Source organism: Actinia tenebrosa, unplaced genomic scaffold (assembly GCF_029948245.1).
Source record: "Actinia tenebrosa isolate PJP-AT-01 unplaced genomic scaffold, QUT_ActTen_1.0 PGA_scaffold6__47_contigs__length_16458017, whole genome shotgun sequence".
In the NCBI taxonomy this organism is placed as follows: domain Eukaryota; kingdom Metazoa; phylum Cnidaria; class Anthozoa; order Actiniaria; family Actiniidae; genus Actinia; species Actinia tenebrosa.
The window spans coordinates 6628134-6643513 of NW_028292583.1; the positions used below are offsets into that span (position 1 = coordinate 6628134).

The window sequence follows — 15380 nt, forward strand, 5'->3', positions numbered from 1 at the left end:
CCTTCATGCACTCTTTGGAGAAAAGAAAGAAGGCAAAATGGTACATGTCGATCCATTAGTAATAAGAGTGGATGAATACAACAAACCACATGAGGTAGGGATAGAGTTATTTTTGTTTGAAATTTGTCATTGATACTATACATAAAAAGTTTTTTTTCCATATAATTGCACTTTTTAAGTTAGTTAATTAACTGTAAGATTAGTAATTTTATCCTCATAAAATAAAAATAAAGGTATTGATTATTATTATCTTATAGGATATTAAGGTGTACCGGACGACATATAGTGATAGGTTGATGATTGGAGAGAGAATACACAATGGCTCACTTGTCTTCATATTACATAACACACAGGTAAGTGATAGAATAGCTGTAATTGTAGTTGAGCACGTCACTTCCACAAACCAGCTGGTTTGTGGAAGTGACGTGCTCAACTACAATTACAGCTATGCAGTGGTATTGTGATAAGTGTAGCATAAAAACGAGGCTATCGGGTCGAGCTTCGAAGAGTTCACTAAGAAATTTTCTACAAATCTTCGAGAGATCACTTCATTTTGATAAATATCTTTTATATACAAAGTATTTTTTCATCTTTCTAACTAGAGTGCAAACAATACAACCGTGAAACTTTAGTAATACTAAATAGCACAATTTCATGCAAATTCCATTGTTTTCTATTGTTTAATTAGCACTATTTTGTACTATTTAGTAATTAGCATTTCATGGATTAATTGTTTGCACTCTATGATCAAACACTATAAATATATAGTTTTTGGATATATGAACAGAGTTTTTAAAATGATAATTTTTAATATGATAATTTGTAATTATTATTATTATTATTATTTCATTTATTTTTATTATTTTTTAATTATTCGTACACTTACAGACAAAAGAGGAACTGTCACAAAAAACAAAAATGTTTCTGATCAACTTTCTTTTTCATCGTCAATTCCTTTCAATTCCAACATGTGAAAAACACTATACAATGTAAAAATACCAGTATGCCAAAATCATGCCAAAACTAATATAATTTTAGCAATATCAATCTCTGTCAACAGAATAAGGATTATCACTTCAAGTTCAATGGGAAAAAAAAAATGACGATTTATGTATTCTTAACTCAGGTTAATTTTAGATCGGATAAAACATGATCTGCAAGTTTATTAAACAGTTCAAAAACTCAGGAATAATTCACAAACCTTTTGGTTGAATCAGAGTGACCATATTATATACGTTGTGGGTATGGACTTGTATACTTTGATAGATGTTTGTGCATCATTGTCATGCTCATATGTACATTAGACATGCACAGTGAGTCCAAACAATTAAGGCTCCCATAAGTTGTAGACAGTATGCCAAACTCAAAACAGAGGTGCTAGTGGACAAAAGTTTGTGGGTTCGGTCAGTGATACTATGAAAGGCTGACCTTGATGAGGCTTTCAGTTTTCATCTTATCTTGGATGCAACTTTATCTCTGATATCTTCCTCATTAATATGGTCTTTATATAAAGAATACTAATGTAACCGGCGGCAAGGCGCTCAGCTATGAATCAGATTGCAAGTGGTTTTGACAAAAGAATTTATTGAAAAATTCACACAACTTTACAATACATGAGAAAAAAAAACGGGAACGAGATTACAGGATATCTCTAATGAAAACAAGAAAAATATTTACAATGAGATAAAATAAATTTGTAGCTTATCTAAATAGCTAAAAAGTTATGAATAAAATACAGTTTTGCTAGATATAACTAGAAACGGAAATACGTAAATTACGTCACAGGTAATTTGAATATTGCATACTGATTAGCAGTGTTTACAATACGCGAGTGAAAATTACTAGGTTGCAAAGTTTAATGTACAAGTCGGTAAACCATTTAAAATGAACTAAACCAATGGAAAAAGCAATAGGAAAAATTGACTAGAGGTTAACTATGGCTTTAGGTAAGTATTTTAACCTTTGTTTATGACAAACTAAGAATTACACGGTTTACTGAACACGCGGTCGCGACAATGACCTTGAGTGTAGAGTTTAAGTAGCGAACAAATTAAAGGTTGGAAAGAAAAGGTCTTTTATCCCGCAGTTAAGGCTATTTATCGTAGTAAAAAGGTTAAACAAGCGAGTAAGGCGGTAGCGATCCTATAGTAAACGTTTTAAAGAGTTTAAAAGACAAGATACACTCAGCGTGATTACTAAATTACTACTGCGTGAATAACTTTGTACTAAATTACGCGCTAATGCGACTAGAATTACTACAACATGAAACGAATGCTTAACAAATATGTAGAAAATCTAAGCTATAAAATATAACGACTAGTTAACGATATTAACATAGATTTGTCCTAAATCTATCCTAGGTATAAGTGTAAAAGGCTTCAAAGATTCATACCTTTACATCGTAGAGAATTCCTTGTCTTGATATGTGCAACGTCTTCAAGAACTTTTACTACACTGATTTAAGCTTAGTTTGGGCCTATTTTTATGGAAAAACCTGCATTCTTAAGACCTTACACATCCTATGCAATGTTGCACGCCCTAGGCGCAAACAGGATGTCCCAAACACGAACTTACGTAAACAAGCGCCAAACCTAGGCATGACTCACTGTAATGTAATTACGTACGGAAATTATTTCTTGCTTACGCATTTTCCACGCAAACAGTTAACTAAAGAATTACATTCCTATGTGTACACGAGGCATTCCTAATTAAAAATATAGATTTATGACTAAATAATTACTGTCCAAAATAGTGTCTTTTGACTCTGTCACACTAATAAAGAAGACTTTATTGGGTATAAAGGTCAATGCATGTGATGTGTGTATGGTTGCTCCAATTGGATCAAAGGCCAATGTATTATTCATGAGTTTTTGAAGTATAGTCTAATAAATGAGCAGGAGTGTTTTTTTTAAGGTTTAAAACGATGAGGTGTAGCTGAGTAATTTTAGATCTGATAAAACACAATCTGCAAGTTTATTGAAGAACTTCAAAAATTCACTAATAATTGAGCATTTAGGGTCCTTATTTGTGACATGCTTTTGTACCCTTTAGGTACTTTATATAAAGGTTTCAAAATCTTTATATCAAGATATATCCATGTTGAACTATTATCAGGTATAAAGTTCCGTGCACGTTATGGATTTGAAGGACGCATTAACTATTCATGAATTTTGAATTACTGTTTAAAAAATAAACACAGGTAAATGACAGCCGAACATTCCTTGCCTTATACTTTCAAGAAGTTGGGCAAAGAACATTAATGTATGCAGTTAAATTCAAGTTGCAAGTAAAAGGTGAGAGATAAATTTCAATATATCTCCTGTCATTTAATAATATTGCTTTATTTTGATAGCTTTTGTTTTATGGTGTAAGTGTATACAGCTATTTCATAAAATTAGGTTGAATACTGAATAATGTATACTGAATAGTGCATTCCAAGACTGAAGTGCATTGTGGGTCATAATGACATTGTGTAAAGTAGGATTAATAATAATTATTTATTCTTTGTTAGTGTTCCATCTGAAACAATATACTAACTACACGTAGAGAGTTAATTGCTGTATATTTACTTTTTATTTCCAATTAACGAGACCCACAATGCCCTTCGGTTTTGGGATGCACTCACTGTTCAGTATGCAGTATTCAACCTTTTTAGAAATAGCTGTATACATATCTCTCTCTCTCTTTCTGTCTCTCTCTCTCTCTCTCTCTCTCTCTCTATATATATATATATATCTATATCTATATCTATATATATATATACAGCCATTTGCAAAAATTATGGATGCTTCCAATATTATATTATTCAAGTATATCAAAAGCGTATCAAAAATTAATGTTTTATCCTCCCTTATATTTTTTTCAAGTTGTCTATCACTAAGGCTTTCTGAAAAAAAATATCAAGAAAGATATCCCGCCCATGCAGCTGTCTGATATACTAATCGATATACTTGTATTTATATTTGAAACGGCCATAAGTTTTGCAAATGGCTGTATTATATGTATATATATACATATATATATGTAATGAATGGGCTTTGCATTATAAACTCTTTTAAACCTGCACCCATGCTACCACACCCTTAAATTATGGCCAGTATCTAGTGCTGAAGAAGTGTTTGACAATTATATTGCCAATATATAAAATGAAATATATATTAAATTTTTCTTTTGATCCACAGACAATTGCACAAACATGGCAACAGGTAATCTTGTTGCTTTGTTCTGTTTTATATGACATCATCAATTTAATAATTTCATTTCTTTAGAGTTATTCTGCTCAAAGAATTGGAAATAAATCAACTCATCATATCATTTCAAGATATTATTTGTTTATTTTGCAATTAAAGCTTTAAACATTTGTAAAGCAGTTTTGAATGTTTTTTTAGTTGCTTAAGAGAATAAACAGTAAAAAATTGCATAAAAGAATCGGTGGACCAAGAACCACCATGCTGAAATTTAGCCAATAAAGTACCCAATATATATAAAAGAACTGCTTCAGTCTAACAAATGAGACAGGTTCTTATGTGGAAAGTATAAAATTTTAACAAACTTGCACAAAGCATGTTCCAAGGGTCATTAAGAATACTGGGAATGTTTATTAAAATAATTATGAATAAAAGCTATGTAGAAGCTTCTGGCTCAGCCTTACTGCTACTCAAACTTGTATACAGCCCACTAAGAAGTCTAAATCTGTTGACTTCATCCATTGTTATCTTTTGTCTAACTTATAACATACAGTGTATATTAATTTATATATGGTTCACACCCCAACATTTTGATTAAACTTGACATTTTGGCAATGCTGATGGATACCATATAGTCAGATATTTTTTTATAGTTACATAATATGGTAAACCTAGCTATTATGTAATCTTGCAGAGCCACCAACACCCAAGCCTTCAGCCAATGGCCCTGATGTTATGACAACTACACATACGTGTAAGTGTTTAGTGAATTAAACTTAATTCTTCATGATTTCAACTCCCATTAATTATGCCATTGCTATGTCTCACAAGCTCAACCAATGATTTAGCTAGAATATCTCAGAATTTAAAACTATGATTGCGGAAAATTGATTATCTAATAAATTGTTTCAGTTATTTGCTATCCTGTGAAATTAGAGTACATTGCCTCGTAATCCTTATAGTACTCGTTAAAACAATATTGTATTGTCCACTAATATGATTAGAAACAAGTGGAGGACTGGGAATGAGTATTAAGAAGGTTTAAGAATCAATGTAATTAAGAGCGACTGTCTGTAAAAATCAAACAAAATCAGAAATATGTGGAAAGGCTCAAATTTTCGAATTCCCTCTACTTTTGGATTTTCGTAGTGCATGATGAAGGAAGAAACGCTGTGTGGTTAGTTTTGAATAATACTTTTTTGGTTTCGAGAAATAGGGAAAAATCGGTTTGAGCTCCAGGGACGATTTTCGCTGCCAAAAGATGGCTGAAAATTGCTTACTTTCGCTTGGTCCGTGTATCAAAACTATTAATCCAAATAGCCTTCTAATACTTTCTGCCAAAAGTACAACTCTTATTTGCTCAATTAAGAGTAGTTTCATAAAAATCGAACAACTCAGAATTATTTAACACAATAAAAAGCAATGGGCACTGAGTTACAATGCTGGTCAGTGCATCTCGAAAACTGCGAGTTTCCCTATGTGCCATCCTTCCAAATCTTATGAAATCGTAGTCAACAACTATTGGGAAACTACTCTTTTGAAAAATGTATTTTTTATTTTGGGGAAATAATTGTGCGCTTTTTGCGAGAGCTTTTATTTTGACTCATTAAATATGCAGAAATCATTGTTTGGCGATTGCGTGACTAATGCACTTGTCATCGGCTTCCACGAGGGGGGGGGACCACGGGCAAATGTGGGGACTTTGCTTTGAGACTAGAGGAAAGATATCTGTATTTCCCCAGATATGGGGCAAGGTTCTTAGAAAATACCCCTATATTCCACCAGCCCCTAGGGCAAAATTGTTATGGAGTTGAAATAACAGATCACAAAAGTAACACAAAACAGTAGAGTGCACACACTAAATCCATAAAACAAACTGGAGACAAGATCTTAGTAACATGTATAGCAAATAGAGCATTTGATAATATCTTAACTTTCTGAAACTCTTACTGAAATACTAAATCAGCATCTGTCTCAAGCTTTCACTTGCTGCTACAGTTGACGTGTCGCTACAGTTACAGTAATTTGACCTTCAGTATCCGCCATTTTATGACTAGTTTTCAGTTTACGAGCGACGTAGGTTAACACAGCAACCCCAATGCCATTAAATCGAAGTCAAAATAAAACTCAAACGAAAAACGATGTTTATACCTCCGTTTGCTTTTTTAGACCTTAAGAGTCCAATACTTTATTGAAAACAGCTCTTCACAAAGAACTCTAATGCTTCCAGGGGGTTTCAGAACAATTTATCTATCTACCACTATTCCCCCAGGTACTGGGGCAAGGATTTAAGGCTAAGTCCCCACTTTCCCCCACATTTCCCCGAGTCTAGCCCGGGGTCCCCCCCCTCGTGGAAGCCGATGATAAGTGCATAAAGACTTCTCGAAATAAATTCCCTTGAAACATCATTGTTTTTCAAATCTAGTCTATAAAAATAAAAGAAAACATTAACATACTAACCTTCAATACGAAAAGGTCTTTTCCGTTGCTCCATTGATCGGAGTTATCAAGAAATTAGAATTGGCAACCGTGGCGTTGGCTTGTTTTATGCAACCGATTTCCGAAAATACCATCTATCAGTAACTTGTCAGATTTCAATAAGAAATATACAGAACAGTATAAGGCCAGGGATCCACCTTTGGCTATTTCTTCCAAGAACTACTAGTCAGTAGCGCGTTGATAAATTGGTCTGTAATATTTAACAGATCGATCGGCAATTGTTTGCGAGTAACTGTCATAAACTTATACCGAGACAGCATTCCAGCGTGCAGATCGTGTTGTGGGACCATAGTGCACCGACCACTGTTCTTTAACGAAGGAGAAAGAAAGAAAACAGGAATTTCTCTTGCAACAAGCTGGCTTCTTAAAGAGAAATCTAGTGCAGGAACTAATCACAGGAAACAAAATTATTTAATGAAATATATCAAAACGGAGCAGTATGGCATAGTAGTTCGCACAGGTGCCCCTAGCCGGCTCCACCATAATCTATTGAGAGAACCACTTTTAAAATTGCTCACAAAGGGCTTTTAATGTTAAAATGGCATAATAATGTTATCTCGACTCTTTTTCTTGTCAAGGATAATACATAAAATTCCAAGACCACTAGGGTATGGACAGAACCGGAAGAAACTACGGTACGCTCTTTTTTCGCGCCAACTGTGACTTTTCCGACAATATGCAAATTAGAGACACTAAACAACTTGCCAGTGAAGTTAGAATAACCTACTGGACTCTGTAGGAATCGAATTTAGTATACTATTCTGTACATTTCTTATTGAAATCTGACTAGTTGTTTGTAAAGAAACACGAACTGTGCATGTCGACTGTTACTGATAGATGGTATTTTCGGAAATCGGTTGCATAAAACAAGCCAATGACATGGTTGCCAATTCTAATTTCTTGATAACTCCGATGAATGGAGCAACGGAAAAGACTTTTTCGTGTTGAAGGTTAGTATATTAATGTTTTCTTTTATTTGTATAGACTAGATTTGAAAAACAATGATGTTTCAAGGGAATTTATTTCGAGAAGTCTTTGGTCACGCAATCGCCAAACAATGATTTCTGCATATTTAATGAGTCAAAATAAAAGCTCTCGCAAAAAGCGCACAATTATTTCCCCAAAATAAAAAATACATTTTTCAAAAGAGTAGTTTTCCAATAGTTGTTGACTATAATTTCATAAGATTTGGAAGGATGGCACATAGGGAAACTCGCAGTTTTCGAGATGCACTGACCAGCATTGTAACTCAGTGCCCATTGCTTTTTATTGTGTTAAATAATTCTGAGTTGTTCGATTTTTATGAAACTACTCTTAATTGAGCAAATAAGAGTTGTACTTTTGGCAGAAAGTATTAGAAGGCTATTTGGATTAATAGTTTTGATACACGGACCAAGCGAAAGTAAGCAATTTTCAGCCATCTTTTGGCAGCGAAAATCGTCCCTGGAGCTCAAACCGATTTTTCCCTATTTCTCGAAAACAAAAAAGTATTATTCAAAACTAACCACACAGCGTTTCTTCCTTCATCATGCACTACTAAAATCCAAAAGTAGAGCGAATTCGAAAATTTGAGCCTTTCCGCCGTATGTTTGATTTTTACAGACAGTCGCTCTTAAGAAATGATTCCCATGAAATAAGACTCATTCACATACTATTAGGCACTCAAAATCCCTACTGAATGCATACTTGCATACATACTTTTGTCTCCCTGGCTAGAAGAATTAGAGACATTAATAAAGTTACACCATACACCACGATACTACCCAACACTCTTCTTACTGTAAAGCACATCAAGGCTCTTAGGATGCACTTTATAAATACTTATTATTATTATTATATATTATTATTATTATTATATATTATTATATATTAATTAATATTATTATCATTATTATTATTATTATTATAATTATAATACTCTGTGGTCACTGTCACATCAGCTTCCTGGGCTGGTGTAACTTGAAGATGGCTCAATACATTAGTATGCATACATGTTGATCATGAATTCATTTTAGCAAGTACATTATTATATTTTCTAACTACATTTTTTTAATTCCCACTTTATTTCTCAGCTGAGAATTATCCAAACAATGACATGAGAGTAAATAGTACAGATGGAATATCACCTGATAACAGTACAGATGAACCATTTACCAACAGTACTTTAGGTGGACTTATATTTTTTTTCTTCTTTGCAATCATATTTTATTTGTTTCTTCTTGCAGTTAGTAGCACATTAGTGAGGTCCTCATTGGAAACCAGATCTAATTTCCAATTAGTTATTTCAATTTGTATCAATCAATTACCATAACTTTTAGTTTGCAAATTTAATGAAATTTTCTGCCACATTGTTTTTTTATAGGTACCAGCATACCTGTTAATAAATTCCCATGGCAAATAGTTGGTCCTATAATAGGGAGTGTTGTCTTATCTCTGTTTATCATTCTAATTGTTTATTGCTGTTATAAAAAGGTAAGGAATTGCTGATAGTACATTTTAACGTGTAATCGCTCTGACAGACATCAGGATGTTGTGGTGGTTAAACACTCGCCTCTCAACTCTGAGGTCCGGGGTTAAAATCCCAGTTGCCCCATGTGAGCTGGGGTTTTCCTGGTCCTCCGGTTTTTCCTTCCTCTTCTCAAATCCAACTTAACTAGTTAATTCAAACTGGTTAGAGCAGACATGCTTCAGGGTCATACATGGACTCTGCCAGAGAAGCCTTCACATGCTTTCAATTCAAACCCATTGAGCTGCGCCACTGTTGTACTTATTGGTGGTGATTAGTGATGACAAGTATTTCTTCGTTTCTTCCTTCCTTCCTTCCTTCCTTCCTTCCTTCCTTCCTTCCTTCCTTCCTTCCTTCCTTCCTTCCTTCCTTCCTTCCTTCCTTCCTTCCTTCCTTCCTTCCTTCCTTCCATCCATCCATCCATCCATCCATCCATCCATTCGTTCTTCTTATGGTTGTCACATGTTTTCAATTCGAACCCATTGAGCTGCGCCGCTGCTGTGTTTGTCCTTCCCTCCCACCCTCCCTTCCTTCCTTCCTTCCTTCCTTTCTTTCTTCCTTCCTTCCTTCCTTCCTTCCTTACTTCCTTCCTTCCTTCATTTCTTCCTTTCTTCTTTCCTTCCTTCCTTCCTTCCTTCCTTCCTTCCTCCCTTCCTCCCTTCCTCCCTTCCTCCCTTCCTCCCTTCCTTCCTCCCTTCCTCCCTTCCTCCCTTCCTCCCTTCCTCCCTTCCTCCCTTCCTCCCTCCATTCATTCATTCATTCATTCATTTTTCTTATAGTTGTCACATCACATCATCATAATTATATGCAACATTTCTTTTTGTGGGGAGGCTATACTAGAATATATCTAATAACATCAACCTGTAATTAATTTTTTTGGTACCTTGAAATTTAGATATTTTGAATTGGATAATGATGAAACTTAAGAGTTTCATTAGTACCAGTGCTTAATCAGACATATTTTATGAATTAATTAACAATTATTTGCTGAAGGTGAAGCGATAATTGGTGAAATATTTACGGAGTGATAATGGTGTCGGATCGACACCAAAACATAGGCTCTAATTTTCATCTCAGTATAATATTAGATTTGAATGTCAGAGAAAAAGCTTTGGGAAACCTCATAATCACTGCTTGAGCAGTGATTATCATCTCGGAATCACTGGTTGCTCCACCAATTAAAGAGCAAGAAACTATATTTGAGGTCAAAAACGAGGTCACCCAGTCATCTTGCAAGACTGAGGAAGGGTGCTTATTTAAAATAAAGGGGGCTAGCTCAATTCTGGCCAAAAGAAAAGGTCAATTTCAGTCTATACTTTTTTCTATAAACGCATTTCAAGTAATTTTATATCTTTTTTTGTGAACTAATGACTGGGGTCGTTTTGGTGCACTTGTCAGGCATTGAGAAAACAGTGTATTACATATATTATATGTATTATTATAATAGCATATTAATGTTTTTATATTCTGCATGGATATGAAAAAATTTGTATTTAATATTTGTCATTATATCTGAAACAATGAAACTTCTTTATGATCAGCAGAAGAAAGCAAGAAAAGCAAAAATAATTGGTAATAATGACAATCAATATCGGCAAATTCCTCAGCCATCCAGGTCAGAAAATGCCAACGGCAACGTCAGATTCTATGAAGATCCTGAAAGGAATGAAGAACCTGCTGGTATAACACCCCATCACCCCAGGTCAGAAAATGCCAATGGCAACGTCAGATCCTATGAAGATCCTGAAAGGAATAAAGAAACTGCTGGGATAACACTCCATCACCCCAGGTCAGAAAATGCCAATGGCAACGTCAGATCCCAAGAAGATCCTGAAAGGAATGAAGAAACTGCTGGCATAACACCCCAGCAAGGAGAAATTGTTGGGATAACAAACTCACTTGATTATATATATGATGAAGAAGTAAGTCTAGAACCACCTGATGCCATGGTGGTAATCTTTATTTTCTGCTCTTTTACTCTTATTCTTTATTAATATTTTAAATGTTTATGGGAATTCATTAGTTTGATTACTGAATAAGTACTCTTACAGTAGCTTTATGAGTATGCATATATGGCTCATGCAAAGAGTAGCATTTTTATTACCAATTTTTGTTCCTTGCTTTTATTTTTTACAATATGACCTTGCTTTGTTTATACAAACTGGCCCTCTAATGTGTAGTTAATGTACCAGCAGGTACCTTTATTAATTTTGCAGGTAATTTTGCAGCTAAATAAATTTACTGGCAGTAAAAATATTAGGCAGAAATACTCTATAATCATATCCCCATGCATGGCAACAGTGAAATTTCACCTTGAAATTTCACCTTATGCTTCCTTGTGCTGCCTTGGAGAATTGAATATTGGTGAATAATTGTAAAGACAGTATACATGTATTATTGTTTTTGTATAGTTTCTGCCTTGCTGTGGGCATGAATTAAAAAATCCACTTAATAAATATTTTTTGTCATATCTGAAACAAAGAAATTTTGTTATGTTCAACAGAAGAAGAAGGCAAGAGCTGAGTCAGCAGGAAGTGCTAATAATAATGGGGTTCAACATCAACACCTTCAGCAACCCAGTTCAGAATATGCCAACAGTAAGAAAAAGAATGGTAAAGATCCTGAAAGGGAAGAAGAAGGATTGACACCAGTCGATAAATCTTTGATTAGACTTGAAAACTTGAACTTGACACAGCTAGACGACCTTAATTATTGTTGAAGATTAAAGAGTAAGTCCAGAACCATCTGAAGCAAGCTTATTTATTTAATATGCTATGATGGTATTTTTTAAAAGAATTTTTTAATGTTTCTGGGAATTCATTAGTTCATTCATTAGCATATGGCTCGCTCCCAGAATGGAAATTTAGTTACAATTATTTGTGATTTCTTTTATTTTTTACTAAGACACTTTCTATATTGATACACACTGGCCTTCTCATATTTATACTTAGTATAGATCTTATATAAGATTAACCGAGCAGGAGGTCTGTACGGGATAATCTTGACAGAGGTCGGAATGTACAGACCAAGCACAGCAAGAAGGGAAGGGAAATTAGTACACAGATTTTGACAAACACAATATAAATTTGTCCCTAATTTCACAAGTTATCATCTGATTTGATTACCATTTAATATTATTGTTATAAGTAAAAGGACAAAGTACCACAGAAACTTCCTGGCTGTCAAAGCTTGATTTTTTTTAAATTGATAGAATTCGAGCCTAATATTGGTGAATATAAAAAAATATTTCTTTCAACTTCAAGATGGCCACAACATTATATTAGTGTTTTCCGTCAGATCAGAGGTGACATATTTTTCTTTCTTTTTAGAAATACAAATGCTGGTTTTGCTATTTAGGTAAATTCTCTGCTGATTTTTTTGGTGATAGAAATAATCATCTTAATAGACCTTTTTCGAATTCCAAATTACCGCTGTCTTCCTTGATTACAGACTCATTTGCACAGGGTTAGCCTCGTATCAGTGTTAAAATATTCACAAATACCAAAGTAAAAGTAAAGAATGCACAACTTCAACAATACAAACATTTTGAAACTCGACGGACCTTGACTGGAACACGTGAATATTCTGCACAAACTCGAGGCTAACCCTGTGCAAATGAGTCTGTAATCAAGAAACACGGCGGTAATTTGGAATTCGAAAGGGGTCTATTCCGAGTCTCAACCAGCTGGATGTCATCTTGTTTTAAAAGAGAAGTAACTACATCATCATGGCGACAGCAAAAATTTGGGAGTAATTTGTCCTCCATGGCATTGATAAAATAATTATATAACTAATAAAGCAATTATATAATTACTTTATATTTAATACCATCGAGGACGAAATTACTCCCAAATTTAAAGGTGAAATTTTGCTTTGTATATCACAGAGTGGGACAATCGAAAGCCCGAAGATCGAAAAAAACCCAGTGAAAAACCCTAGAAGCACAGGACAGAATCAACAAGCAACTCTACTTTTATGTTATTATTTATTTTCTTGTATAGCACATTTTTAAATCCATGAAAATGATCAAAATATTAAATCGCTGTACAAAATTAAGACTAAAATTAATATAGATATATACCTCCCCGCCTACTCACCTACTCACATACGAGACCAAGACCGGCAGGACTCAAACCTGCCGGTCACACCTCATGTAGTCAGAGGCTTGTGCTCTGACCGCTAATGCCACCTGTGCTTCCTATAATGCAGGGATATATTTTTCAATTTGTTCCTCATCAAACTATAACATTTAAGAAAAGACAACAACAACAACAAAAAAAAACTAACATTTTTATATGTATTTTATTTTCGTGATATGAGTGATATATGTATGCCTTCTTTTTTTAAATTATGTTTTGTTTTAAAGTGCATATGACACGAAAAAAATTTTATCTTAAAAATGTGGAGTTAATTAGCATTAACAAGAATATCACGCTTAAATTTGTTTTAAAAACGTATTATTCTAGAAAATCAAGAAAATTTAGCACAAGTCGTGACGTCATTTTGTTTACAAGTCTCCAGATTTAGTTGCAAATACACGAAATAGATTTGAATGCAGAATCTTAATTTCAGGTAGTACACTTTTCAGTTTCTCAGCATTTGAAGAATACTACGTAAGCTATCAAACGAAGCTGAATAGAATATGCCTTTTGTTGTTATTTTATACGAATTACAATTTATATTTAGTGCTTTACTAACGAATCTAGAGGACGTGTCAACAAGATGACGTCACAAATTGGGCATAATTTTCTCAAATATCTCAAGAAATATGCTTTTGAAACAAATTTCATTACTATATATTTAATATTACTAACAAACTATACATTTTAAACGATGAAATATTTTCGTGTCATATACACTTTAAAAGTATTTGTAAAGATTTTATTTCTTTTTATTTGTGGAGACCACCCTGTATACTAGTAAATAAATGTTATTTTCAATAATAATAATAATTAATAATAATAATAATAAATAATAATAAAGAGTAATAATAAATAGTATTTATAAAGTGCATCCTAAGAGCCTCGATGTGCTTTATTACAGTAAGATAAATAGCGTTGGGTAGTACCGTGGTGTATGGGCATTGTCAGGGGGATTCTATTCAAATTCCAATTCCAATATGCAAATTCATTTGGCCAGAACTCCTGTCCTACGACAGCATATATTATTCTATAATAAATATATTTGTGCATGCGATAATGAAGCATCATTTTTAATATGACAAAAATTGGAAAGCATTCCAAGTGAATTCACTTTGTGGCTGCTGAGTGTTTAAGGTTCAAGTTTAGGATAGGCATTGTTATAAATATAATTTTGGTGCCAAGGGTGCCAGGTTTGAATTTTGTCTGCCATTGAATTCTTTTTTTCTAAAGTGAGGAGAACCAAAATCCTCGAAAAATTCCACTTGTGTGTTTGGAAACCTATGATGCACTTGGTTAACCCATACACCACGATGCTACCGAATGTTGGCTTGGCATGAATGCATCCTGAGTATGCATTCTAGGATAAAGTTATAAACAGTGTTAATTTGCACTTCAGCATCATTAAATATTGTTAAAACTTGTACTAGTTAGGGGAATGATGTTTGTTAGACTGATATTATATATTTTGCAACTTGGTTAAGAGAAATATCAAAAAAACGAATTCTTATCAAAAAAGGAGAGTTTATAGTGTTCACACTTCAGGATCAAATTGTTTGTTAGAAAATTGATATATTACAACTTGGTATTCTTAACTTTCACATCCCCATAATCCTATTGCATCTTTGGGGGTTTAAACCAGAGGGTAAAAACTCACTTATTTTGCTGAAGGCTGATCAGACAATGTTGAAAATACCTTTGGTATCCAAAAAATAAAATGAAGAAGTAAAAAACAGAAAAAGATAGAAGCTTGAAGATGTTTAAGGTAAATTTTAAACATTTTTCGGAAGTCAATACATTTTCTGTAAGACCAAAACTCTTCATGATCTGTAAACACAAAAATAACTTGGAATAAATTGATAATCAGTATTGTACAGATAAAAGCAGGTATAGTATAAATTCAATTAAGAAACCTTTCAATTTGGGACAGTTGTTTGATTGGTTTCCCCCCAAAAACACAAGGCATTATATGGGGATGTGAAAGTCGAGAATAAGAGAAATATCAAAAAATCAAATTCTTATCTGATAAGAAGAGTACAGTGTTCTGGA

At 33.7% G+C, this 15380-nt stretch overlaps 1 protein-coding gene across 3 annotated transcripts; it reads left to right on the forward strand.

Annotated features, from left to right (window-relative positions):
- Positions 1-267: 267 nt before the first annotated feature.
- On the forward strand, positions 268-14757 carry LOC116288487 (uncharacterized). Of its 3 annotated transcripts, XM_089039036.1 has the most exons (11): positions 268-353; positions 3052-3114; positions 3200-3293; positions 4182-4205; positions 4882-4941; positions 8759-8854; positions 9049-9158; positions 10734-11114; positions 11696-11921; positions 12522-12549; positions 13079-14757. In XM_089039036.1, exons 1-9 carry the CDS (start codon positions 297-299, stop codon positions 11909-11911), a joined length of 1101 nt encoding a protein of 366 aa, XP_088895162.1. In that variant the 5' UTR covers positions 268-296; the 3' UTR covers positions 11912-11921; positions 12522-12549; positions 13079-14757. The 3 variants fall into 3 exon arrangements, with proteins under 3 accessions (XP_088895162.1, XP_088895163.1, XP_088895164.1); XM_089039037.1 differs by lacking the exons at positions 3052-3114; positions 12522-12549; XM_089039038.1 differs by lacking the exons at positions 268-353; positions 3052-3114; positions 12522-12549 and adding an exon at positions 775-1946.
- The last annotated feature ends 623 nt before the right edge of the window (positions 14758-15380 follow it).

Bases quoted from the DNA above. Each gene is read 5' to 3' on its own strand.
- LOC116288487 (XM_089039036.1), top strand. From the start codon at position 297: ATGATTGGAGAGAGAATACACAATGGCTCACTTGTCTTCATATTACAT. The intron at 3,115-3,199 runs GTATAAAGTTCC...AAATAAACACAG, and splicing joins CCATGTTGAACTATTATCAG to GTAAATGACAGCCGAACATT. The intron at 8,855-9,048 runs GTGGACTTATAT...GTTTTTTTATAG, and splicing joins ATTTACCAACAGTACTTTAG to GTACCAGCATACCTGTTAAT.